This window comes from Fistularia commersonii, chromosome 27 (genome assembly GCF_037954325.1).
Source record: "Fistularia commersonii isolate RoL2024-O1a breed Wild chromosome 27, RoL_Fcom_v1.0, whole genome shotgun sequence".
NCBI classification, from domain to species: domain Eukaryota; kingdom Metazoa; phylum Chordata; class Actinopteri; order Syngnathiformes; family Fistulariidae; genus Fistularia; species Fistularia commersonii.
In genome coordinates, this window is record NC_141310.1 from 7757651 (window position 1) to 7785257 (window position 27607).

Sequence of the window (27607 nt, forward strand, 5' to 3'; positions counted from 1 at the left end):
ATTCTGGTTAGTTATGGTATTGACCTATTGGTGCTCAAAAAATATATATTTGATATAATTCAGCAGTGCTTACTCTGACATGTCTGTATTTTTCAATCAACATTTAGATATGATTAATTGCAAAGCTCTGGTAACTGTGTCCCTGTTTCAGCTAGGAGTTTCAAAGACCTTGAGACTGAGTGTATTACGGTTTATGGTTTTTAAGCTTGTATTTTGGACAGAGTAAAACATTTAAAGCTGAGGGAAAATATGTATTAAGGAAAGTCTTAAGTTGGAAATTATGTGCATCTTTCCTGTGCCAAGATGAGTATTGTGCAAGATGTCATTGTAAATTAATAAAAATTCTACGACATCCCCTTCCCTTTGAACACATTTAATGTCACTGCGCACATGGCTGGGGGGGAAAAAAAAAGAAAAAGTGATGACTTTTGTCTGGTACAATTCCCTCAATTGCCAGTGCACTAATTTATAACGTTCATTGAGCAAAACAATGGCTATGAGAGATAAAGACTAACTGTGCCAGTGTATGTGTATGTGTATGTATGTGTGTGTGTGTGCACACGCCTCTCTGTCTCTGTGAGAGCATCAGTAAGCCTCTTACTTCGTTCTGCAGTGGAGGAGTTGCTGGTTGAATATCAACTAGAAATCAGAATTTCCAAACAATGCCCTTATCTGATGGAGGGAAGCTCATTAGAATACTAATTTGATTAATTAACTACACTGAAGCGCACATTAAGTAATTCGTTTGCACTAGCTTACACTAACTGTTGCTGAACATGGAAAGACAGACAATGAAATGTCACATGGGTGCAAGTCCACAGACAGTGAAGAAATTTTAATGAATATTTCACGATGGAAGGAGCTATTACTATTTTCCCCCTTTTGCATATCTTTTTTAATGTCAGTATCTCTTGCATTATGTAGCAGCAGTTTACTCCTGCACAATCCCAGATTATATCAATTAAATCTCATTTAAAATTTATAATGAATGCTCCCCAAGGCTAGAATGAATGCAAATAAATGACCTGTGAAATTAGTGACATGAAACTAACTGGAAAAGAGTACTTAGTTTTGTTTTGGTCTATTCATGATTAGTAAATTTTAAATCCCTAAAAAAACAAGAGAAAACTGGGGGCTTGGGGTAGAAGGCACATTAGAAGATGTCTAAAACTGTTGGAATAAAAATGCATTTGCATAGAACACTTAATATGAGCAATAATAGTACTTCTTATAATCAGGGACAAAATCTTATAATCTGGGATCGACACTCATTGCCTATTAATGATCCAAATACAGGAAAAGTGAGACAATGCTTTTCATAAGAGGACAATCAATGCTTCTGATGGATATTCAATCGATGTCACAATTTTCAATTTCTAAACATTTTTAGTGATCGCAAAGTAATTTTTGTTGATGATGTGTGAATTATCTCAATGGAAATGATAGTAATCAAATTTGTTGCTTTTGCAGCCTATAAAAACTTCCAGTTCATTCATTATTCTTGCAATATCATTTCATTTACTTGTATCCCTTTGAAAGTTAATGGGCCAATTAGAAGAGACAGAGGGGAGATGGAGAGACAGCCAAGTTTGGAACGACTAAAGAGTTGTAGAATTAGAAAAATAAACTTTATGTATGGCAGAAAAATAAACGGACTAATGGGATGTGTGGAGGTGGTGTCTCACCACTGTAATCCCTCTCTTTTCAGCCCAAGGTTGCTAGGCAACTCAAAATATGAATAGGCGAGGGACCATCTTATGAACTGGCCCATCCTTTATGGATGAACTAGAACACAAATCGCACTAGCACTAAGACAGAGATACATGGGTTTTGGCTAAGCTTGGCTAAAGTCGCTGTGACCATCTGACATCTCAACATTGGTCAGATTAACAAGCTGAGAAACCTGCAGTGTTTGTGTGTGTGTGTGTGTGTGTGGTTGTAGACCTCTTGGGGAGCAATTCAGGTATAAACACAGAGCCTGTTTGAAGCAGTGGTTCACCAGGGACATTCTGAGGCCCCTAATCCACCAGAATGTCATCTCTACGGTCCTGGTTTATGTGATGGGCGTGATGTGGTAATTGAGGTTAGGTAAAATTTTAATCTTAATCAGGCTTTGGTTTTCATCCTCAATCAATATGGCTGCTTATGTACAATGTATTCTTTAGTCCATAGTTTCCCTTCTATTCTTTTTCACTCTAAGCACATTTTCAAATGTATTATATATATGTAAAACATCGATAGAAAAATGTCACGATACATTTGTTCATTTATTACAAGTATGAATCTGTTATGTTCGACGTTATTGTTACGGTCCATATATCTGTGCAAATATGTGCGCGCCTGTGTTGTGACTCAAATTAAATGTGTAACAACAGGCTGAATTGCTTCTCATAAACCCAGGGCATAATACAGGAGTTGGTGTGTACTGCCTTTGTAAGTGTGTGTGTGTCTTTCTGTGTGTGTGTGCACGCACGCACGCACCAGTGCATGCCCACGCCCAACAACATGAGCAACGTTCCGCTAGATCCCATTCTGTACATTCAGAACCTAATATACTGTAAGGATTACAGTATGTGGAGTCTTTGAATGTGTGTGTGTGTGTGTGTTTCAACCCTTCACGCCAGATTTCCTCCATGTGTTCCTGGTATTTCTCTCACTCCAAACTGTAATAATATTCTGTCAACATTCATTTTCAAGTTTTCACCTCGCAACAAAAATTCACCCCGTCTCTTCCTCGTACTTCAAAGAACTGTCAGAAAAAATAGCGAGGGGAGTGTGAGAGGCTTTGACAGGGAATGGGTAACGGATGGGTGGGGTTGGTTGGGTTGCAGTGATGTGGAAGGTAGCATCAGACATAAATTAAAATTTTCATGCAAATTTGCCATACAGGTGAAAGAGCAAGGACCACCATCTAAAAAAAGATTATGAGCAAGATTGAAGATAATGATGTGTTTTTAAAAGTGTATACCATGTGTGTGTGTGTGTATGTGTATGCGCCGGTGTGCGCTACCTAGGATACAGCCCAACTCCGATCTCCTGAAGCTCTCCATCACTAATGGTGAAGCAATTACACGTCACCTAAAGGACAAAGAGAAGGTGGAGAGTAGAGACAAGAAAGAAGTTATTTGCTAAATTGCTTGAGGGGACCAACAAAACCTTTCATCATCTGTTCAGAGCATTTCCTTTTCAGCATCTGCGAATCCCCATTGGCACTTTGAGCAAAAATGACATGTTGGGGTTGCAGGGACTTGGATTGTGGAAAACTGCTAACTGGTTATTTCTGAGAGTGAAATTAACCTTTTTTTTTAAAAAAAACAAGGTCATTTGAGATACAAAAACAACAGATATGTTTTTTTTTTGCATTATGTCCAAGGAGAATGTGAAATTGAAAAAGTAATTTGATTTTTAATGGCAGATTGCTTGAAATGAGCCCATTCTGGCATGTTTCACAACAAACAAAGTACTCCAATAGGGGTGTCTTTGATTTGTGCAAAAAATTAAAAATCAAACTGCTACTCTGCTTCAGCTCCTTTCCATCAGGGAAAAAAGGATGTGGATGTACCCCAGAGGCCTGAGCAGCACCAAGACAAAGCTCTTCTCTTGGCTGGTGACTGAACCGCTGGAAACAGCAGCAGTGCCTGCCATCAAGTTCAGAGTGCATGTCAAAACCTTCAGCAAAGCAAATGCTCTGAATCGTATTCAACACAGCCAGGATGTTCTGGATTTGCTGTCTTGTCTGTTTTGGGAATTCTGCCATTTAATTGACTGGCACATGAAGAATTTCCACCTGCTTTGTTCATCACGGTGACTACAGGGGCCACTATGTAATCAAACAGGTGAGATCCACACCAAAGTTTGACCATACCAAACAAAATTTGGTTTGCCGGTCTTATTTTAAATCCTTAAGCTTCGTAAATCTCATACAGCCATGCGTAAAAACAGAACACAACTGATTTAAAAGGTTTTAAAAAGAGATGTACATGGTAATGACAGAAGGGAAAATGCTCTGTGCACATGTTGAAATATAGATACTTTTTCCAAAGAACTAAAAGCTAAAAATTCAACACATCCCATCAACAATAATAAATCAATTATTGGGTTGAATAGCTAAACACCCAAGTGTTTGTTGGTGGTCTGTGTATGCTTCCCAGTACTATTTGACTTAACAAGAAGAGGGAAACATATGTTTAACTTAGGTAATATTAGTAGCAGTGCCATCTGAAAAATTGGAGGAAGATACTGGAAGACAATGGGGGAAAATAGATTTAGAGGCAGCCACAGACAGATGTTCTCTATCCTGCTAATAGTCACACAAGAACAAGACTCATCAAAATGATTAGATTGGAAAGTACAGTTGTCATAAACACCATTAGAGTGAGGCAGCATGGGAAATGAGGGTTTTTACGCAAGCTCTACACTGCAAAGCCAAAAAAGAATCAAATTGACTGAGAAAGAATGAACACTGAGGTGCGCGCTCACACACACGTACATGCACACACACACACACACACACACAGCTAAAACCACTTCATTGTTATTCAGGGACTTTCATAGATGTATATCATCTTTGCCATAAAGCATGCAGTAAAGTAGAGGAGACATATAATACAGCAATACATTACATATGGATTACAATACATCAGGATAAAATGATAGGTAGACTTGGCAGACTGATTATGGGTCCAATGTTTCCTTTATTTTTGTGAGGAATGTTTTGTTCTCCCTGGAATCAGCTACAGCTGAGAGTATCCTGTGATAAATTGATAGGTTGATCCACAGAAAATTAATCTGCAACTGTGCTGAAAGACCAATACATTTTAATAATGAAATTGATATGCCATATATAAATTAAACAATAAATCAGTTAGCATGAAAAACAAATATGGTAAAAAAAATAGGTATTAACTGAAGCTTTATAACTTATCATCGATGAATTGTCTGATATGCAAGAATGTCTTTGAAGACCTCATACACACCACTCTGATGCAGGGGGATGTTAAGCTTCAGGGCCATCAATGGAAAAAATATGTGACAGATTCATCTATGAATTACAGTTATGAGACAATGGGTACTTGAAGCAAACATGCTGCTGCTAAAAATGAATAAACAGGGCTACAAATCAAGAAGCGGGTGAAAGTCAAGCTCTGTGACAACTGGTGACCTCTCAAGACAACCTAAATTTCTCAAGAGTGAGAAGTGGCTGTTTGAAGGAGCTAAAAACAGCAAACACACAAAAAAACAAAACTGCAACTGATTCTTAATTTCACCTATATTTAAACTGCCCACCTTGTTTGAGAGGCATTTCAGTCCTGGTGAGTTTTTACTTTATCAGGAAAAAGCAGCGTTGATTGGTGACAGTGGGGTATGATAGGTGCAGAGGGGGTTGAGGGTAAACTGCCTGACTCCAGCTCCCCACCCAACACACACACACACACACACACACACACACACACACACACACACACATACGAGTACCCACATCTGTTGACCTGGCTGGTACATACCGTACCTTTTATACAAGTAATCAAACATGATCATACATGATTACTCCGGCCTTACACAAATATGGATCCTGTAACAAAAGGCACATGTTGGCTTCCACCTTATTGCTTTATCTGGCCATCTACAGTATGTTTTTTTTTTTAAATGGAGTAACCTTGAATCAATCGCTCCGAGGCAGCAGCTCGCATCAGCATCTGCACTGTTCCAGCTCATAAATCATAAACAGAAATATTGTTCTGCTGTTTAATTTAAAAATAGTTAAAACATTACCATAAAGCACAAAAAAACATCAATTCTTTTTTTTCCACATATGGGACATCAATGGATTGTGGACTGCCCATATTAAATAATGGTAAGAACATATGGTCTGCTCATTTTTTCTTTGCCAGGTTGATAGGTGGGGGATTTCTGTGCAATATCACTTTGGCCTTAAATCTGAAGCAGAACAGTCATGGCAGTAGATGTCCATAAATGTGCATGTTCTCTATTCTTCTTTAACCCTTTTTCTCAATCACTGGTGCACAATAAATGTGCCCAGCAGCATGAATGGTAATTTATTATGGTAAGAGCAGTAAATATCTTGCCTTTTTGTCAAAAAAAGAATTCAGCACAGTTGCAAGTATGGCATCAGAAAAGGTGAGCTTTAAGGTGAAACACCTGGAGTAGCATAAGGCAAGAGCCTGACGCTACAGAATCTCTTTCCATCCCTATAGTGTACTTAGATGTAGCCCATTGAAAAGTATGTTGATCTGTTATATATTATAAAGCAATTCCAATAAGATATATATTTTCCCTGAGTTTTTGAAAACCTAAATCGTTTCTACTGTTAAGTATTATACAGAATTATGCAGAGAAAATACTGCCGACTGGAGTGCTTTTCTTCAAATGGTCCAAAAAATATATCCCTCACAATTATTTTTTTTTTTTTTTGCAGTTGTTGATGTTGCTTGTCTCCTTCATTTCCTCTAATTATGTTTGAAAGAAACTTGAGGAGATGATCAGTACAATGTCTAAAAACAAAGAAAGACAAAAAAGTGAGTGACGGTGGTGAGTGAACTGTCATGTTGAAAAGATAAATTAAAAAAATGGAAGTTGACTCAAAATGAATAAACAAGTGTCAGATTTCTTCAACATTTTGACAGATGACGGAAAATTGAATTCTACAAAAAGAAACAAAAAAAACATATCTGTTTTCTGTGTTCCAAATTTTTAATCATATCACATATTTCAAACATCCAAAATGAAGACTTCAGTGAATCAACAACATAAGATGGATTAAATATAGTCAGTTTTTCCATTTGCTCCTTCCTTTTTCTTTTGGCAATTTAAAGAAATTAAAATACAAAATAAAATATTGTTTATCACACACCCTGTGGCAAACTAATCCACCTTGTCGACCACCAAGCTGATATAAACACATAAAAGTTGATGAAAGATTTAAAGTGTAAGTGACTAAGTTTTTGGAAAACAAAACGCTCAGCAACAGGAAATGTCCATCAACGTGAGTCCAAACCTTGACGGTCACGCATCCATGTTTATACATGTTTATCACAGCACAGCGTAACTTGTGTAAGCAGCTCTGGGACACACAACTAGGCTTAGAGTTAACTGCTAACATCAGCATAACAACATGCTGAGGTTAGGGCTATTCTCTGTGATGCTTGTATGATCTTCCTGTGCTTTCTGGATGCTCCAGAGTGATTGACGAAAAGTACAACTGGGGCTGATGGGAAATCTGTATGTTCTGTATTTAAAGAGAATCCTTGTGACTGGAGAAATGAATATCTTAACATTAATCACAGGATTAGAAGTTAGGTAATGAAAATTTTTATTTCAGCGCAGTGCTGAAGGCTGACTAACCATTGCTTTTGTCCTCCCAAAAAGAAAACATGACGGATTTGAAAAACAAAAGAAACAAAAAAAAATAACAACCTTGAAAGAAATGCAGCCTATCCCAACTTTAATACTGAGACGTCAGAATAAAAAATCCGACCACTAATTGCTGTGACGACAGATGAAAAGGAGAATGTGTTGGCATGTAAAGTAAGTAAGTAAGTAAACTCCATCGGCTGCATCGGACTGGGTTGTGACCATGTGCCGACATTAAATATTAATGAAGGCAGATCAAAAATCTTCAGTGATGTTCGGGAAACATATATGGGTGGCACATTTCCAAGTAGCTGGAAGGGGCTTTGGGACATTGAGGAGCAGGAGGTCCTGTCACCACATACTGGAGTTGCATTGGTTTGCTTTGTCCTGTCATATCAATTCAAAGAACTTTACCGAGTGGCTTGTATCTTTAATGTCACTGGAATCGGTTCAATTACTGTCTGTCTGGCTTGAACTACAAAGGCCATCAGACACAATCAAAGGGCAGCAGTGTGTTTTATGTGTGTGTGGGACGGTGCGCACCATTCATGCTTCGATTAAGTATTTATGACTTAATCGTGATTCTTTGATCTCTCAATAGACAGGCAAACATAAGCAGAATTAAGAAGAAAACAGTGGTGCTAAACATCATCTCATTCCTGTACACTGTTACTTATTTTTTTTAGGATGCAATTGTCTTTGCAGTCTCTTTGTCTCTGTTATAATGTATGTTACCTTTGTGTTGGTAATTAGGCCGGACTACCACAATGAGCGGATGTTCAGTCTTCTACATGTCTTTTTCTTGGTTCTACAGAGAATTTTGTGCCTGCTTCTTTTATATCACACAACAATCTGCAGTTTGAGCACAATGTGTCTGACTTCTGAATTCTCTTATGACATTAGGATTAATTGCAGTGAGAAAATACTGCAAAGTAAACTGATGAGGTATTATCATAGATGCTGCTCATTTGGTTCGTATGAGAATGTGGTTGAATAATACTTTAGGTGTGGTGTAGTTGGAGGGTCACAAGTTATTTGTTGTTCAGGGCCCAAAATTAAAAAAAATCTTTGCACCATGCTGACATTGGTTATTTCCTGATCCTTGCTGCACAGTATTTTTGTGCATTAGCTTCCACATGTTTACATTAAAAGTTGTAAAAAGAAAGAAAAACAAACGAACAAACAAAAAAAAACACAAAACCGACAAGATAAACAGTATTTAGAGTTAGATATCAGGAGATGTTCTGAGACTTGGAGTGATCAGGACTGGGAAAGCACCTAGGAAAAATTTTACACAACACCACACTTGCAACATGAAATGAACAAGTTCACAGCTGTAGAGAATAATTCTACTGGATGTGCTAAATTGTTCCGTGGTATTTGCCAAGGGAAGCCGTACTTTGTTGACAAGTAAGTTGGATAGCATTAGAGACCTGCTAAATGCACTATAACATGATATACTTAGGTGAATTGACCTACCCTTTCTGGAGTCCTTGGATGGTATGCCAGAGAGCACTCCTGATGGCACACCCATGTTCTGTTGGGGGACTTCAATGGTCACATGGGCAACAACAGTTAGACTTGGAAGGGTTTCATTGGCAGGAACTCCTAACCCCAACCCCCAATTGAAACCCGGAGTTGTGTCTTTTTTACTGGACATTTGAGTGTCTATAACAAACACCATGTTCAGACCTAAGGGTGTACATGTGTGCACTTGGCACCAGGACCCCCCTTAGCCACAGTTTGATGATCAAATGATCAACTGTGTAGTTTTGTCATCGGACATGCTGTGGCATGTCTTGGACAATCGGGAGAAGAGAGGGGCGGAGCTGTCAACTGATCACCACCTGGTGGTGAGTTGGCTCTGACGGTGGGGGAGGATGCCAATCAGGCCTGGCAGGCCAAAAGGGGCCAGTCTGTTGGGAACGTCTGGCAGAGTCCCCTGTCAGAAGAAGCTTCAATTCCCACCTTCGGCATAACAATGACCACATTCAAGGATACAGGCTGTTGGGTCCCCGTACAAACGGTGTCAGAGCTTGGTCCGTATTGTGGGCAATAAGTTGGATTTGTTTCCAGTGAAGGTTGTATTCTGCCAGGGCTGTCATTTGTCCATGAATCTGTTCCTAATTTTTATGAGCAGAATTTCTAGCCATAGCTATGGAATTGAAGAAATCCAGTTTAGTGGCCTCAGGATTGGGCCCCTGTTTTTCACGGATGGTTTGGTTCACTTGGCTTCATCAAACTTGGATCTCAACGCTTTGCATGTGAATATTAAACGACTAGGATTAAAATGAACACCACAAAGTCTGAGGCCATGTTACTCAGCTGGATAAAGGTGGAGAGCTCTTCTTAACCCAGGGAAGAGATCCTGCTCTAAGATGAGGAGTTCAAGTATCTAAATTCTTAATATGGAAAACCTATAATGGGTGTGGATAAAAGCCACTGACAGTGACAAATACATTAATAAGTTTGTATACACAAATTATAAATACATCCTGTATGTGGAAGCACATGAATTTATCATTTCTGTTTCCACTCACACACAAACACAAACCAGTAGCCCCAGGCTGTGTGAAATCAAACACAAGATTGCCTCCTGTTCTCATATGACTAATATACATGCTGATACCCAATCATGTATGAGAGGAATAGGAATAGAAAGTTGACATGTGTTTTTGTCAAGTGGGCGCATTTTCAGCCGATGAGCTTGAAAGCTTCTGCATCCATACGAGCACAAACACACCCACACACACATACACACGGCTTATCTGCGTCCATACTACAGGCAATCGTGTGGAAAAAAAATTATGAAACAAATGAGAATCTCTTACACAGTCAAACCCATTAGCATTCATGTTTCTGTCTGCTTCTCTATATATTAGCGCAATTTTTTTTGCATTCGTTCCTGCTTTAATCATGTGTGTATATGCAGTGAAATTACATTAGCATCCTTCAAAGATATGTTTCCTTTTGTACTAGAAGAAGCATTTCATTAAAAGTCTACATGTTTCTAGGTATGTATCCCAAAGCAGTAAAGGTTGCATTTTGAATAACATTAGAAGGATAATATAACTGAAATGGTCCATTGCGTTCTGGCACAGATACATTCCATGGTACGCGGCCAACACTCATTTTACAGTTTGTATATCAGTGAGTGTAGCATTAACATGAATCTTCAACACAAATCAACACATGTAGCTCTATATTTGAGGTGAGCACGTCAGACCCTGTTGCACATCCAGATGTCCTGCTACTTAGGAGAGCCATCCATGTTCTGTATCATTTTCACTAAACCTTTGTTCACTCAAACAGAAAAACGCTACAAAGAAATCAAGACAGAAATAATGCAGGATATCTGGTTTAACGAGTTACCAAGAAATAAAAAAAGAAAGAAAACGGAAGGGAGTTTGTTCATTCGAGCAAAGAGTCTCCAGGCAGGTTAAATTAGAATTACAGGGGTCGGTAACGATAAAAAGACCAGGTTATTGTTTCCAGGCTGTATTTTTGTAAGGCAAACGGTTTCTGCTGCATGACTGCTGCAATCTGAATCAAAGGATGTTTCATGGGGGAATAACTTTCCCTCCCTTCGCTCTCCATCCGGCAGTCAGTCAGCTCTGACTGGGTTTTCATCAGTGCTTTTCCTGCACCCATAACTTCCCTCTTGCATCTTCCACATCACTGTGTAACCCTGAGTGAGCACAAAAGCAATCGCAGTCCACTGAACATGCACTACATGCCAGTCTGTGGCACCGATGTTTGGCTGTTGTGCTCAGGCAACAGACTGGTTTAGATTATAAGGTGAAGATATGAAAGCATGTTGATTCAGTAAGTATTCTTTTCAAGTATTGTGCAAGTCATCTATTTATCAAAAATGAACAGAGTTAGAGAGCAAGCAGAACTTCTTGCAGAAGTCAATGAAAGTTTATGTCCTAGTTTATGCATTAATGCCAAAGGACATACAATACTTTGCAATTCCTTTTCAGTGGGTCCACCACAATATTCTTTTGGCATTGCTCATCTATTTTGGTGAGTGGTGATTGTGAAACACACAGCTTTGTACTTCAATTTTTTCTTCTTTTGAGTGATAGTTCTATAAAAATTGTCATTACCATGAAGATGTACATTTGTGATGAACTATGTTAAAGGTCTACATTGATTTATACATTTGTGCCAATGGCATATAATATCCTGATTAATATATACAATATATGCATATATAACAACAACAACATTGTACAACAACAACATTGGTAGGTTTTAATATTTAAGAAAAAGGGAAAAGTCAATGAAGCCCATACACTGTTCAGCAGCTCACATTGTGATATTAAAAGATTGATTTATTTGTCAATGTGGATTTGTTTTTTCATGTATTAGAGCAAAATTATTAATTTTCAGGACTGTTGAAACATTATAATACAAAGATAATAATACATGGAAAATAAAGTTAGAAAAAGTAATAGGGACATTGATTTCAAACATGCTATTGATACAACTGAGTCAATGAAACAAACACAATTGAGATTATCTGTTGAGTCACTCTAGAATACATGTTTGTTTAGGCTGAAAACAATCATCGATTGGTTAGACAGCTTTCAATTAATATACTGTTTTGGGGATAAAAACGTACACACAGGGCTAAACAATATTTTCTGACTAAACAATCTACAAAGTATATCAAGATAATTATCAATCTTGGATAGTCTTGTCTCGAGATACCCCATTAGAGGCAAAGAGCACGATTATTGTTAGCACACACATAAACCTTTGTGTATAGTTTTATGTGTTGTATTTTCTTTCCCATACCAGCACATACTGTATGAAGACGCACACAAACCAATGAAGGCTTTTTACAACCCTGAGGTTGTAAAACTACAATTATCTTCCACTCCGGGATGACCGCTAGGTTACAGGTCAAATGCTTCAACCAATTATCTGTGTAGGCCACGTGTAAGTAGGTGTGTGTGTGCTGTGTGTGCATGTGTGTGTGTGAGAGCTTTCAACCATGTGCTAATGCTTACACATTACAATCCTACTGCCTATACTGCCTGATGCTCGCACATTTATACCCAACATGAGTGTTCCTGCATGTTCTGAGGGGAACCAGTTGTAAAGGTAATGGTGCCTTTATGACACACATAGTGTTTAATCAATTGTAATCCTAATAAGTACTATTACAGAGAGAGGAGGGGATATAGACTGCATGCCCATGCACAGGTTTCCCCTGTACAATGCTTGGATATCACGCAAGAGTTAATAGAATAAGAGTTAAATCAAGGGCATCACTCACACATACAGGGCCGCTATTTATATTTAACAATTTGTTGAATATACGGTACTGTAAATTCAACACAAGTTTAATAGTGTGAAACAAAAAAATAAAGCCAATAAATAAATAAATAAATAAAATACATATATATCAATGAAATAATAGATACATTCAGAAAAGAATCAAGGCTATGACAGCCTTAGACTTAGCTGGTATGTTTATAACCTGTCTTTTGTCAATGAAGTCTGCTGTAGTTCAATGATATAGATGTATGGTTGAGACCAGAATTGGAATCCTTGTGCTTTGCTTTGCTAGAAAATCCATTTAGAATTTCACCTTAGCATCTTATTCTCATTCTGGCTATTCATTTATGTTAAATCCTGTTGTTCTTAACACGTATTCTGCACATCAACATTAATGTTGTTTGTATTAAATATTTCCTGTATTCAAATAGACTGGTGAATACTTGAAAAGCTGCTCTACTACTCAGAAGAGGCTGAACTGAGCTTCTGAGCTACACATGACTAGCTGGGATAATGAGATCTCAAAAAAAAAAAAAAAAATCAATAGGAGTAATTTCTCCAAATGTCTGATTTCCATTTTGGAAATGCATCTTTTACTAGGAAATTAGATTTTTTTTTCTATATGCTAGAGGCAACTTCACTGATTAATTCAAGTGATTAACTTGACATTTATTGTGATTTCCTTGAATTACATGATGCGTCATACCTAACACACTGGAAGTATTTCGACGTAAAACATATCACGTAATGCTAGCTTACTGTGTAGCTAATTGTGTTTTTTTTTGACAACTGCTTTCTCCCCTAAATCTGCTGAAACAAACAAGTGTGTCATTCACAGAACAAATATTCCTATTATATTGGATCATTATCACAGACAAGAGCAATTGTAGGAACACAAATACCTTTGTCCAAATAATGGGTAAAAGACTTAATAACGTGGAGATTTACAAACATTCTAATTTACATAATTACTGAAATTTCAAGTCACAACGCTTTCTTGTAGTTTCAGTACTTGCGTGTCATCATACAGTTTGACAGTGCGACCTTGAGGCATTGTAGTCAGTCTGCATATTCTTGTGCCCGTATTGCTTAAAGACCCATGCACCTTTAACATTTGAGCAGACGTGTGTGAATTTCAAAGAGTAGACTACAATCATAGTGTGTGTGTGCCCGTGTGTGTGAGTGTGACTGTGTGTGAGAAGGACGCAAGAAGAAGCAAGGGGTAATACCATTTTCGAAATTTAATGATAATTACTTCCTTAGTTATTAATTCAGAAATAAATGACTTAGCCAGTACATGTATGCATAGTTATGTACAATACTGCATATGCTGTATATGCATATGTGCAGAAGTGTTTCTCTGTGCATTTTGTCTATCTTTGTGTCTGTGCGCATCTGCATGGGTGTTTGTGTGTCTGTATGTGTCTATTTGTGTGTATACCACAGAGATAAAATGGAGCCCGGGCCAATGGAAATTACCCTCATCCATCTCATCCAGTGCAGAAGTATGTGCATACAAACACAACCCACATGAGAAAGAGAAGACAGGCATCTTTGTCTCTGACTGGAGTACAGAACATTTAAAGAGTCCTGGCGGGTTGAAGAGCCTGAAAACCAGCATGTTGAGCAGGATTCTGAATCCTAATGCTAGTAGCTGATACCAACATTAATGAAGCTCATTTAAACCACAGATGAAATATTAGAGGTCAAACCAAAGACAAGGACTGCACATGAAACTGCCATTTTTCACTAACAAGGGGGTTGGGAGGGGGCTTCATCAATCCTCGCTCAAATTTGTATCAACATAGTATTAATTTTGTGCATAAATGCACTCAATTTAACATTTGTCTTTCCCATGTATTTGTTTGCATGTTGGGATATAATGCATCTGCTATTGCAGAACATGAATGCAAAAGTAGGGGTGGAATTTTCATCTACATCTAATCCCAAATGTAACCAAAATTGATTTTAATTAGTTTGTTATGATCCAGTGTGGTTCAGGTTGTTCATCATGATGAGCACTAGCTGGCAAATTTATGAAATTATTCAAAGAGCAAAAATGTCTATGATGTTTCCATCAACAGAATGTTTGTCTAGCTATCTGTCAAAATTTTTCAAAGTTTTCCATTTTTCAATAGTATTTGTGTGTCAGCTTGTTTTTTTTTTATGGTAATTGAAATTACTCATAGATTGGTGTTTGAAACCCCTTAGGGCAACCCTAAGGAGCTTGGAAAAAACTCTTAATGTGGTTAAAAGGGCAATGAGCACAGAATATTAACTGTAAGGCAATTTCCATCAACAGAGGCTGAGAAAAGTCCACAGAAATATGGGTTGGTTTAGTCACCAAACAACTCCAAAATGAGTTGGAACATTAAGAGTCTGCATCTGCTATTGTGTTGCTGAAACATATGAAACCAAAATATGAAGTCACATGTTTAGTGGGTTACAAGTTATCAGACACATTTGAACAAGAAGGCAGCAGTTAAACAACCTGCTGTGGGAGAGTTTTGCACAAATGGTATTTGTTAAAAGCAGATGGTGGCGGATATTGGACAAAACATTACATTTTTATGTACACTGTTACTTTGTTGAGGTTGTGTATATACAAAAGTCTTCGGTTCAATGTAACATCAAAATTTTGAAAATGTGAAATATTCATTTCACCTCTTGAATGAACTAACGGCTGGTTGTTTTCAAACACATAAATTGTGTATCTAAATAACTAAACAACTGCATTTTTCATTACTTCACTATCTGTGAGATTTTTTTCTATAGAAATGCTGCCCATTTCATAATTCATATTACTCAATTATTCATTTATTTATTAAAAATTATATATTAAACTCCAAAGAACTAATGCAACAAACACAACTGAACTATTAGTGATTGTTATCATGGGAGAGAAAGCATGATTTAATGTCTTGCTCTCTCACTCACTCGCTACCTCACACACCCACATGCACGCACACACACCAGCGTGCACACACACATACACATGTGCACAAAGCAGTTAATTAGTGAAACTTCATGGCTGATATTTTTGTCTCAGGAACAAACCAGGAGCCCCAGAGGCAGAGAGCAGAGTAGAGAGAGAATATTACAAAAATAAAGACAAAGAGAGAGAAGGAGTGAGCAAACACAGATAATTAGAGCAAGAAGAGAGAAAATAGATGCAAACAAAGACGAACAAATAAAAAAAAGGAGGACACATCAAGAGCAGAGGAGACTGATAGAGTCAGCAGCAGTGACAGGAAAAAACCATAACAAACCTCAATATGGACAGAATCTCTCTTTTACAGTATGTGCTGCTCGGACTACACTGGTATAGTCATAACTTAAGGAAAAAAATTACTAATACAAGCAAAATAACAATGTTCTGAAACAATAATTAAATCAACAGCAACATTGGGCTGCTTTAATATATACTGTAAGGCTGACAATTTTGGCCCCACTTGGATGACAAACTATCCATATATATATGTTGTGAATTAAAATCATATTTGTTATAAACTAAATGGTAATTGATTTTAGTGAAACAAACATTTTCTTTCATTTCCAAAGTGTTTATAATGCACATGATAGCACATGGTTTGTTGGCTACGCCAAAGCACAGATGTCCTCCTTCCCCTTTTGCACTTTAGTGAACATAACTGTATACCAAACACATAAATATCTCAGTTATAGTTTATAGTTTGGTTTCATTTATAGTTTGGCATTCAATGCACTGTTCCAGTAAAAAGCAATAAAAGCACAACCCATCAAACTCACTGCCACTCACGAATCAAAACCCGAGCCTGTGGACAGGGGCTCACACAATAAAATGTTATACTTTACAAAGCTCTTTGAACTGAATGTGTATATATATATATATATATATATATACATATATATATATATGTATATATATATATATATATATATATATATATATATATATTACTTAGGGTACTTATCTACCAGTATTCCAGCATGAGTTCCAGCATGAGTAATAAAGTGTAATTCAGTACACCTTGATGTCTCTGTATTCAAAAGGAAATTGCATTGCATTTCATTCCTGGAAATGATAGCAGTGTGGTGTGTGTAACTAGTGCTCGTGTGGATGCAAAATAGATTAATGATCTTTGTCGATGCAGTATCTAGCACCAACATTGAGGTGCTCATTTAAAGAATAAAACTTGAGCAAATGGTAACGTTTTCATGCTGCCAAACTGACTCATAAATATTACATACAAACCAGATAAACACTTTTGATTTAAAATGTACCTTGTTTTGTCTAAATGTCAACATTTATTGGATAGGATGGGAAAGGACAGGTTAAAACTTTACTGATTCCTTGGGAAACAGGTTGGAAAATGTTTTAATTTTATTCAGACCAAAACTACCTCTTGAGTTCTGACCAATTGTCAGTCTTTTAGCTTGGATCACAAGGCCTGTCCAACCATTATCTATGTATGTCTTCATCCAAATGGTGCCAAAATTGTCAGCCTCTATAGTCAAAGATGGTAAGACACCCCTTTTAGTCCAGTCTAAAAGACCAAAATTGGTCAGAACTCAAGAGGTAGTTTTGGTCTGAATAAAATTGTTAAGACATTTTCCCAGCGATTACAGGAAATTGCACTCACTGCACTAGTTATAAGGCAAAATGATGTGCGTCACAGTCTGAGCCATCCATTTTTATTTTATTTAAATGCAACATTTTTTCTTAATCTTAACAGATTAAAAAACAAATTGATGTTAAGCAAAGAGAGACAGAGGAAATGTTGGTGATTATGACATATGTATGGGTGGTTGAGCAAATTTCTTCTATATAGTTACAACTGCAAATTAATTTGGTCTCCCTCAGACTATTTCAGATATACATCCGTCTTAACAAGAGCCGCTAGGGAAACTGTCCACTGAGCACAGTCGGATGACAACATATCCCAGTAAAAGGTTCTTCAACAGTACAATCAACTAGTGTTTCAGATTGCATAAGACGAAGAAAAATGTTACGGACTATGCACTGCTTCCCAAATCCTGTTGGAAGTAGAGCAAAAAGAACAGGTTTTGGTCCATCTATTTTTATGAGGTCTGGGCTATTTAGTCATTCCCAGCTATGAAAAATATAAAATTGGTTCACCAAACAAGTGTTCTAAAATGGCTCAAAAGTATGTACATTACAAATCGCAATTGAAAACACAGTGGAACATTATTAAATGACAGAATTCAAAAGCGGGACATCTGAGACTGAAGCTAGAAAGGTGGAAACAAGCGAAGACTAATAGTGAAAGGAAGAAGACAAAGACAAATTTGCACAAATCAGGGGACTGACGTCAACAACAGCAGGTGATTGTCTAGAGGCAAGCTTATTCCAACAGCTTCAAACAGCATGACAGAGATATAACACGCACCTACACGTGCATGCATGTGCACAGACTCTTTTCTGCAGGAAGGGCTGGGCTTGCATCTTTCACTGGCATTGGTCAGACAAACAACCTTTTTTTGTCTCAGCATCTGAGTCACAGCTCCCAGCTCTTTTAGCAAATAATGTTCATCTTTCCCTGCCTTGTACATAATAAACATAATAAACATAATAAACATACATAAAGTCAGTTGTCTCGTGTTCATGGCTTTTTCCCCGTGAACAAAACCAAAAGCAAGTACCAGTTTAGTTGATATGGTTAAGTTTTTTTTTTTTTTTTTTTTTTGTCATGTATTGATTGGTCTGATCATTCAAAAATCAAAGCCTGTTGATGACCTATGTGATAAACTCTAAGGATAATATTCCTAGTACAGGGATCATAGAAAGAAAAAAAATACTGGAAAACCTGTCCAACCAGGAGCAACCAGTGTGTTTGTGTGTGTGTGTTGTGCAGTGTCCTGGAAGACGCTGTTTTTCTGCTCAGTGAAGCTCACACACACCAGCTGTACACGGCTGAAATAGCTGCCCATTAACCCTCACATTGCCGCGTCACAGTGTGTGTGTGAGTGTGTGTGTGTACGTGTGTGTGTACCCCGAGGCTTTGTAATTCATATTGATAATGGCTTCTTTTATGACCCCTTAAAACTTTGCAGAATATAAAAGCATTGAGGACGATATGAAAAAAGAGAATGATGTGAGAGAGGAAAAACAAGAGTGTGTATCTTTAAAATGAACTGAAATCTACTTCACTGCTGTGTGTGTGTGTGGGTGTATGTTATTGATTCATCGTGCCGTTAAGGAATAGGATATTAATGGTGACCTCTACAGAAATTGAGTCCAAGTGGAATAGATTTCAAAATATAAGAGAGAAAAGATGAGGAGGAGAAAATTCTGAATTGGAATTTAATGATTGCACAAACAATGGAGGACAAAAGGAACAAAAAGAAGAAAAGATAAAGGTTGGCATTATTTTAAAGTTTCTTCACAAACTGTAATAGACATAAATGATAAAGCATTCCTTCAACAGGACTAGAATTGGTGTTGGGGATCTCTATGGACTATGACGGTTGGAACTGAGAATTATTTTTTCCCTGACGACAGAAGCATCTACATTCAATTAAGGTTGATTCTTATGGAAAAAAATCTAATGAGGGAACCAGAAAGGGATGGTGCTGAAGAGAAGGGAGGGAATTTAGTTCTTACAGTTGTATCTTATCCCAAAACTGCCAACTCAAATGAGAAGATAATCCTCTAACATAAGGAGCCAAATAGAGTTCATTCATAGAAAATGTATTCTTATAGGGAATACATAGAAATAGACTTGGATTCTGTCCCACAGATTTAATCCTAAACGGAAAGTATAACCATCAGTATCCAAATAATCTTAGAATAAAAGTTAGGGAAACTGGGGAAACTGTACCTATCTGGCATCTTAGATATTTGATTATAGATTATAATCCAATATTCCGCCACTCCCATTTCCCCTATCTCAGCTATATTATTCTCTCATCTTCCTCAGTCTTCCTCCACCTTCTCCTTTCTGTTCCTTGCCCCCCCCATCTCTGCTCTTCATCTGCTCATCACCTATTCCTTCAGAGAAGTACAGGCCGATGGTAAGTACGCTCCGGTAGTTTAACCATGGGATGATGAAAGGACGAGGGAGTAGCAGGGAGGCTGGGGATGGAGGCAGGCAGAGGGTGTGGTGAGCAGAGATTGTGATGTTGAATAAACGATCAAAAACCTCTAATCTCTGAAATGTCAGCTAAGTGGGTGGGGGGATCCTCTACTGACTGGCATCGCTTTTTTTCCCATTTTTTTGACAGTAAGGGGCTTTAAAATTTAAAGTACTAGTTCAGAAAAGGATTTAATGAAGCACAACATGGCAGACGCGCCTCGGTATTTTCTATTCCGTTTTAAATCTGAAGTAACTAGATGATTTTGTGCTCGTTTGAACGCAAAATCTCACACTTTGAACTATTGGACAGGACAATTCTATGGAAAATATCCTAAATATCCTGTCACAATGGTATTTTCAAAATTGCCTCCATTTTTTAATTGACTGAATGCCACTGTAAGATGCAAATACAAGTAGGGATTTTATCAACGCATTTCATATTTAAATTGATTTTTGAAAAATAAATCACTTATGTCGACCCAAAATGGTTCATTTCATAGAATTCTAACTCCAAAAGATCAAATGGGTAACATTTAGTTACCCTTAGTAAGCAAAAGCAACCCTCACTGAAGGAATTATTTGCAAATAATCGGTAAAATAATTGGAATATCAAAATTTGATGTTTGCAGTGTTCAGAATCAGCACAATCTCTAACTGAAAGGAGGGTGCGATTTTTGTTGACAATAAAAGTGACATATGATGATAATTGACTCAGAGGGAAATGACTTCAATTTAATGCCGTTTTTTTTCCCTCAATGCTGCCCCTCATCCTACTTTACCGCCGCATCCCACCCATCCACCTCTTCTCTTTCTCCAGCAGAAACAGTCTGTTCCCTCACCTGTGAAACTAGAAGACGTCCTTGACTTGCAAGGACAATTCCTCATAGTGTACACTGTACTGCACCACTCTCCTCATCCGCCATGTCAGTCACACTCAGACCAGTCAGTCAATATGTGTGTGATCATCATTACGAGACACCTCCAGAGTGTTAAAATTGGATTCCATGTAGCCTGAAGCTAATGACATTTCGACGGCATAACAGTGAACACACTTGGATATCCGTGACACAACTGATACGCAATAGCGCTTCGCCTTGAGGTATGACCATTCATCAACTTATCATCATCTTTAATCACAAAGTGAGGACTGGTGGATCAGTATATGGTGTACCTGCTGGAAATGTTCTCATTACCGTTTAAAGTGTTATTCATTCTCCCCCGCTTTATAGGAAGCGACCATTATTTGTCTGACTGCCCCCTTACGGCCAATTCAATGTTCGCAGTTGAAAATTGTGTTAGTAGACAACGGTTGTATTTGTTTGGTTAGGGTTAGACATAATGAAAGCCATGGTGTTAGCGAACCATGTTTGCGAAGGCAGAACACAAGCATGCCATGACATGACTAATCTAATTTGTTGTGGATTCTGTCCTTTGGTGATCTTATCACATTCAGATAGGATTCTGAAAGTCTGAGACACAAAAACGAATAAATGAGGGCGTTACCATTTACAATTTTTCCACCCAACGATCAGCCAACATGGCAAAGTACCAGTACACTATTCATGGACAGTAACACTTTTGAGTTCTTGGTGTATTTGGCGGTGAGAGAGACCAGGGGTGCTATCATCAATACACTACAAAAACATTGCAGATACTTTTCCATTTTAATGTCTAATGAAGAAATCTAACCCAGAAAATTACAGTGCTACCCTTCTTTGCCTCTGACACGATGAAGTATTCACTGTAAGAAAGACAACATGCTAATTTTTTAGCGTTTTTTTCATATGCCTGGAATGCTGTGTTTTTAACAGAAACAAAAGCACGTCAGGCGTAAAAACATTAAGGTCTGAGGAGAAGTTCCAGTGGTAAGTGGTGCAATGTTCTGATGTGGGATTTTCTATAAACACAAACATCACGCCAAATAGAGAACCTCTGAATTTAAGCTTCTAGGAGATCAATATGCATCATCTCCTTCCCTTGTTCACATAATTCATACATCCGCACATACGAGAAAAGCTGCCAGTAAATATTTTCATATTTGTTTGAGAAGCCCTCCACAGCCTGAATAATACAAAACACACAAATGGTACACACATCTGAAATGAGAAACAGATTTTTTTTTCTTGAAATACGAACAACCACGATAAGGGGTCCTCGAGTCATAAAATGCATATACAAAATAGAGCCTGATCTTGTAAAATTCAGGAGAAATGTATTCAAATCTCATTACAAAGGAAATTTCAAAACAATATACCTGAAGTTGTTTATTAAAGCATTTCATATGGGATGCTCTGGCTGTTTTGCACGCAAACACACAAACAGATTGCAGACTCAGGAGGTTCACAGTAAGAGTCAATTAGAGGAGTTCCCCATTGTAATTACACTATCTTAGATAGACTGGCCCTCTGGGACATAAGCATTTATGTTTGTCCTTCCTCCTTCTCTAATCTACCCCACCCTCTCTTTAAGTCTATCTTCTCCTCCACCTGAGGGTGTTTTCAGAGAGGGACTCATTAAACTTAAATGCTTTTGACTCCGTAACTGAAAGTTTTACGTATGGATGTTCTATCACTGTTATCTATTTGAAAGAAGTGCCAAAAAATACAAACAAAGCAGAGACACTAACAAAAATAGAAATAGTCTTGAGCCTTGAGGTTATTCTTGAGGACAAAACCAAACGCTAGAAAAGATCCCCATCCGCAACGCAAAGCATAAGCATGCTCATCCTTTTACCTCCATCTGTGCAGTGTGTCATGACTCTCCTCCTTTTGTCCTTCTTGCTTTAGGTCAGAAAAACTGCTGACACCATTAAAACTGCTCTGCCCAACTCAGTGGATACAAAGACAACCAGTGTGGTGGCTACACAGCCTTGTAACAAGGAATTCTTTTGTATGAAACACAAAAAACACATAATTATTTGAACTTGAACACACACACACACGCACACGCACACGCACGCACGCACGCACACGCACACGCACACAACCCTGAGTGGTAATTTTGTTACGATACTAGGCTCAGATTATTTTGGGTTAACACAATTTCCAAAGATAAGTAATAAAGATACGGGTTACGTGTTACAGATGTTGCAGTAGTTATGTTTTATAGATATTCTTCTATTTGTTAAAAACAAGAAGTAAGCCATTAAGGATGATAGGTAGCACTGCTTTATTTGGTGTTTGGATGTGTCAGTGTTTGCTGTATTCACAGTGAACGTCAGTAGTTTTAGTTTTCATCAAGCACCTTATATTTTAAATGTTCATCATTCTCCATGGTAACCAGCCGATGACCCAGGGGAACAGGGAGGAACATTTTTAAGATGTTCATCTGTGACACTTATTGTGAAAGTGTCAAATTAAAACTATCAAAAGGCTGGAGAAACAAGAACATAGATACTCTGGAAAAAGATATTTCCATATAAGTATCAAAGCTGTATAAATTGTAGAGCTCTGCTCTTCCTGAAGTGATGAAAATTATGATACTGGTTAGAAAGTAACTCACATTATGACTTCATTCAACCATTTATATTTAAACAAAAACACCTGATCAGCAGGAGGGTAAACGAACAAGCCATATCCCAATTAATCTCTTGAGTCATGTTGCTGAATAGCTTAAATTGAAAAGGAAGTTATTTATTTAATAATACTGCACTTACACCATAAACCTAACACCGTTCTGGAGCCAGAATCAGTGGGGAACATGACAGGGTTGCTCTGGCTAAATGGGGAAATAAATACTCTTCACACCACTTAAGGCTCAATAATTAACATTTATGAACAAGCTTACTGAGATCTCACTGCATCGGAATGATGTTGCCAAAGAAAAGGTAAGAAATAATATAGCAAATAACTGCACTGTAAAAGAAAATGCCCTTGTCTACTCTGAATTTGTACACATTTAATTAATGAAAAGCAATGCTTTTGGTCATCGTTGCCTCATATTCTCTTTTTTAATAAACTGACCAGGCAGATAGTGGTAAAGTCAACATTAACTTACAACCATAAGAGTTATTAATCATCTTATTCCAGATGTAAGGATAGTAAAATAATCAGGACTCTGAACCCGCAGAACTATTTCTGCAAGGAAAGTGCAAATTTGCTGTGGAAGTGAATTATTTTATGGTGCTTATATTGTCTATAACTAACACCTTAAAAGGATCATGGTGTTGCTGACTTTTTTCATTTGTCACGACTTGTGAGTGAGACAGATGTAATAGTTATATATAAACCTGGCATTTCTATTGGTTGGTCCTTTGCAAGGACATGAAACAAGAGCTGATAATAAGTCTCCATCCCCGAATCAACATCCACACAGTTGCTTTGGTGTGGTTCTTTCAAGCTGCTGACTTTTAACAGGAGGGAACGTGAATGCACATTGAAAAGTAACCTCAAGTACAAATGCAAGTGAGATCACATTATTCCAACCACAACAATTTAAGAGCAATGAAAATACAAGCTGAGGTATTGCAGGCACAATTTTATTTACCACTGACCAAAAACTCTTCATAATGAGTTTGATCCAATGTCAGTTTTGTTAAAGGTTCCTCTCCAATCTTAACATATCTGTCTTCACGTTAATCCAGTTTAATGAGTAACAACGGTGACGGGGATTGAATTATATTCTGGTTTCTCAATGTATCTGTTCCTTCTATATTTCTGTATATTCTTTCTCTCTTTGTGTATATGTGTGTAGGGGGGTGATTTCAGGTACTCAAACAAACTTGTAAGTGACAAATTAAAATTTTAAAATTAAAATTAGAATGTACAAGTTGACATTAAATTAATTTCTAAGAATAAATAAATTAATTAATCTTGGCAGTTTTCCTTTTCCTCATCATGCTTATTAAAGTTATCGGTCATTAATAGGTTTAAGTTATTGGGTCGCGTCCCATTTCCCTGATAGAACTGAGACTTGAAGGTCCTGTCTGTGATTTAGGAAGACCAAACTATGGGGGGGATGGAAGACTGATGAGAGGAAGTGAGAGGGAATGAACCCGGAGGAAACTCATTTGTATTCAGGACAGAAATAAAAGCAGTACCAGTTCAGAATTTTTCAGATGAATACTTGCCAGGCTTCATGAATCTTTGTTTCACAGGACATGTTACATAAGTCATTAATGACCAGCAGGGAGAAATGGAAGCGCAGGGACAGACGATAGATGGGTGAAAAAGTGCAAACCTTTCGTTCGGTTACAAGGAAGTATAAGTTTAAGGTAGTTCCACGAATGGGCTGCTAGGATGAAGGCTGAATGACCAGCCACATAGTTTTGGATCTGTGGCTTCAAAGCTGCCTCTGGTTTTGGACAGGAAAAAGCAAAAACCTACTCTCAATAAACCATTAAAGAAAAAAAAAATAAATAAATAAATAAATAAATTAAAAAAAAAAAATATATATATATATATATATATATATATATATATATATATATGTATGTACCGTGTATGCTTAATTACATCACTTAAAAAATAACAACAAAAACAATAAAAATAATACTAATAATAATAATTATAATAGCAATAATAATAATAATAATAGTAAGGATCATCTGGAAAATAGGACATTGTTAGATATTTCAAGCATAACTGATAAACATTTAACAAAAAATTTGTTGTTAAATCTTGAGTGGTTAAAATGAAAAAAATAAAACTATACCAACTCTTACATCCCTTTTCATCCCCTTTTCTTTTACTCAAATGTTTTTTAAAGTTATGTCAACCTGTTATTTAGATCTGTGGACTACATCCAAATATGGATTTAAAAAAAGCGTTACTTAAAGCTAAATGCTCTGTAAGCGGAATAGCCTCTCCACTCATGCCTGCCTTGCACTAAATTGGGATCCGAGGTACACAGATATAAAGTACAGGGTACAATGTGTTCATGTTGGTAAAAATGCAACGTCATTGTATCAACTCTGACCCTTGACCATGAATGTCACTGAACTCTGACCGTGAATACCACTGAACTCCTCTCTGCAAAAGGTAGAACTTGAAGATTCATGTCCCTGCAGTCATGAGGACACCAATGAGCAGATATCACTGGCTGTACATCAGCGCATGTCATATTAATACTCAGGCCCTGTTTGGAGGCAGTGCTATCAAGTGGTCATTTATTTCAGCATGCACCCTGTCACCAAAACAGCAAACCCACCTGCACATCTGAGCGCCACTGGCCATGTTGGTCAGAAATTGGGTAGCCTTTTTAATGCAAATTTTTAGTGTAGCACTGTGTTGGGAGTGCTCTCATTTAATAGCTTATTGTGTGGCTTGCATTTCAGACCAGACAATGTCCAAGGTACATGTGGAAAATTTTAAGGGAACTAGGCACAAAAACTTTCAGACATTTACTCCGCGCTGACATAATGTCCCTTGTAATTAAGTTTTGATCCTTTGCAACAGATTCCCATTTATTTCATGTAGATCAAGATTTAAAAAAAATATTAAATAAGAAGATTGCAAAAATGAAGAAATATGTGTGTAATTAAAAAGAGAAGACAGAATTCCATCAGTTATCCTGAACATTAAATGAAGTGTGGGGTAGGGTTTTTACAATTTGTGTCTGGAAAATAGTAAGAATAAAACTGTAGTCATGGTATTCATATTATTGCAAGCATCTGATGATGTTTATATGATGTATAAGTGCTGGTAAGAATAAACACATATTTTTTCCTTATTTTTTTCTTTAATTTACTTCTCAGACTGAGGGACAAGCTCTTGTTACTCATCTTCTGAAAACTGTTTCCATGTGTTGGCAACACAAAGCACATACAAAGTCATAACACATAGATATAAGTACCGGGAGTCCTCTGATCTAAATAAGTCATTTTATGTTGTTCTTTAATTTTGCTTCACAAGAACAAAACATCGATGACTGTTGGGCAAATTCTTTTGTGTTGGGCAAAACCTCGTCTTCCTCTTGCAAAATGGATTGTTAAAGTACTACTGCACTGAGCCAACTGTGCCACAGGTAAAACTGCCTCATAAAGGGCATAAGAGCTTACCTCCTGATCACTGATCTTTTTTTTTTTTTTGCACAAACAGCTTGAAAAATATCCTTGAATTAATGTAGGGATCGAGGACAACCTCTTTGGGCCATGTGCCGGGCTGAAAGGTAATTTACTGTCCCTTTAAAGTAGAAGGAGTTTGGTCACGTCAAGGCTGAAAAAAGAGCGAGAGAGAGAGCGAGAGAGAGAGCGAGAGAGAGCGAGAGAGAGCACTTCCTGACCATTTGGCTCATAGCTTTAGTTAGGCAAAGTCACGTCTTAATCATCCACTTTGCTTCCTCCTCACACTGATTTGAAGTAACTGAGCATGATGTGAACACTTTTAAAACACATACGCACACCACTAAAACTTTGTGGGGGAGGAGGGACTTGCATATGTTAAAAACACTGGTAATGTCTGAGGTGGATGATGCAATGTGCTTGGCACTGAGTTGGTTAATAGTAGGTCCCAGGTATGTTTTCCAAGTGTTGTATATTTATTGGCATGCAGCACTGATTACATTTCAAGAAGGTCACAGCATCGATTGGATGTGTTAAATAAACAAAACCCAATGCCATGCTCATTCTGTCCAGTAAAAAAAGGCTTTGTCAATATCTGAGTATATATGAAACAAAGAGTGAGCATTGCCAACAGAAATGAGATTTAAACAAAATAAGGGACCTCTGTCGATCAGTCAAGATGACTGAAAGCAGCAAAGGCATAATGGCAGGTTAAACATGCATTACAATACAGCTTGTGACTTCACTCAATTTCTTTTTTTAAATTCAAATATGGTTACCTGGGAGAAAAGAAAATGACAAATATAATAACATAAGCTGCCAAATCCAAATACTGGTAAATAAGTGCTGGTGTCCATGGCAGGCTGGAGTA

General features: G+C 37.4%; 1 protein-coding gene across 1 annotated transcript in view; it reads right to left on the reverse strand.

The window, feature by feature from the left end:
- smyd3 (SET and MYND domain containing 3) overlaps positions 1–27607 on the reverse strand; it is a 68809-nt gene that overhangs the window by 14470 nt on the left and 26732 nt on the right. The window contains exon 6 of the mRNA XM_086174817.1: positions 3011–3078. Coding sequence (XP_086030943.1) covers positions 3011–3078 — 68 coding nt within the window. The remainder of the gene's footprint in view (positions 1–3010; positions 3079–27607) is intronic.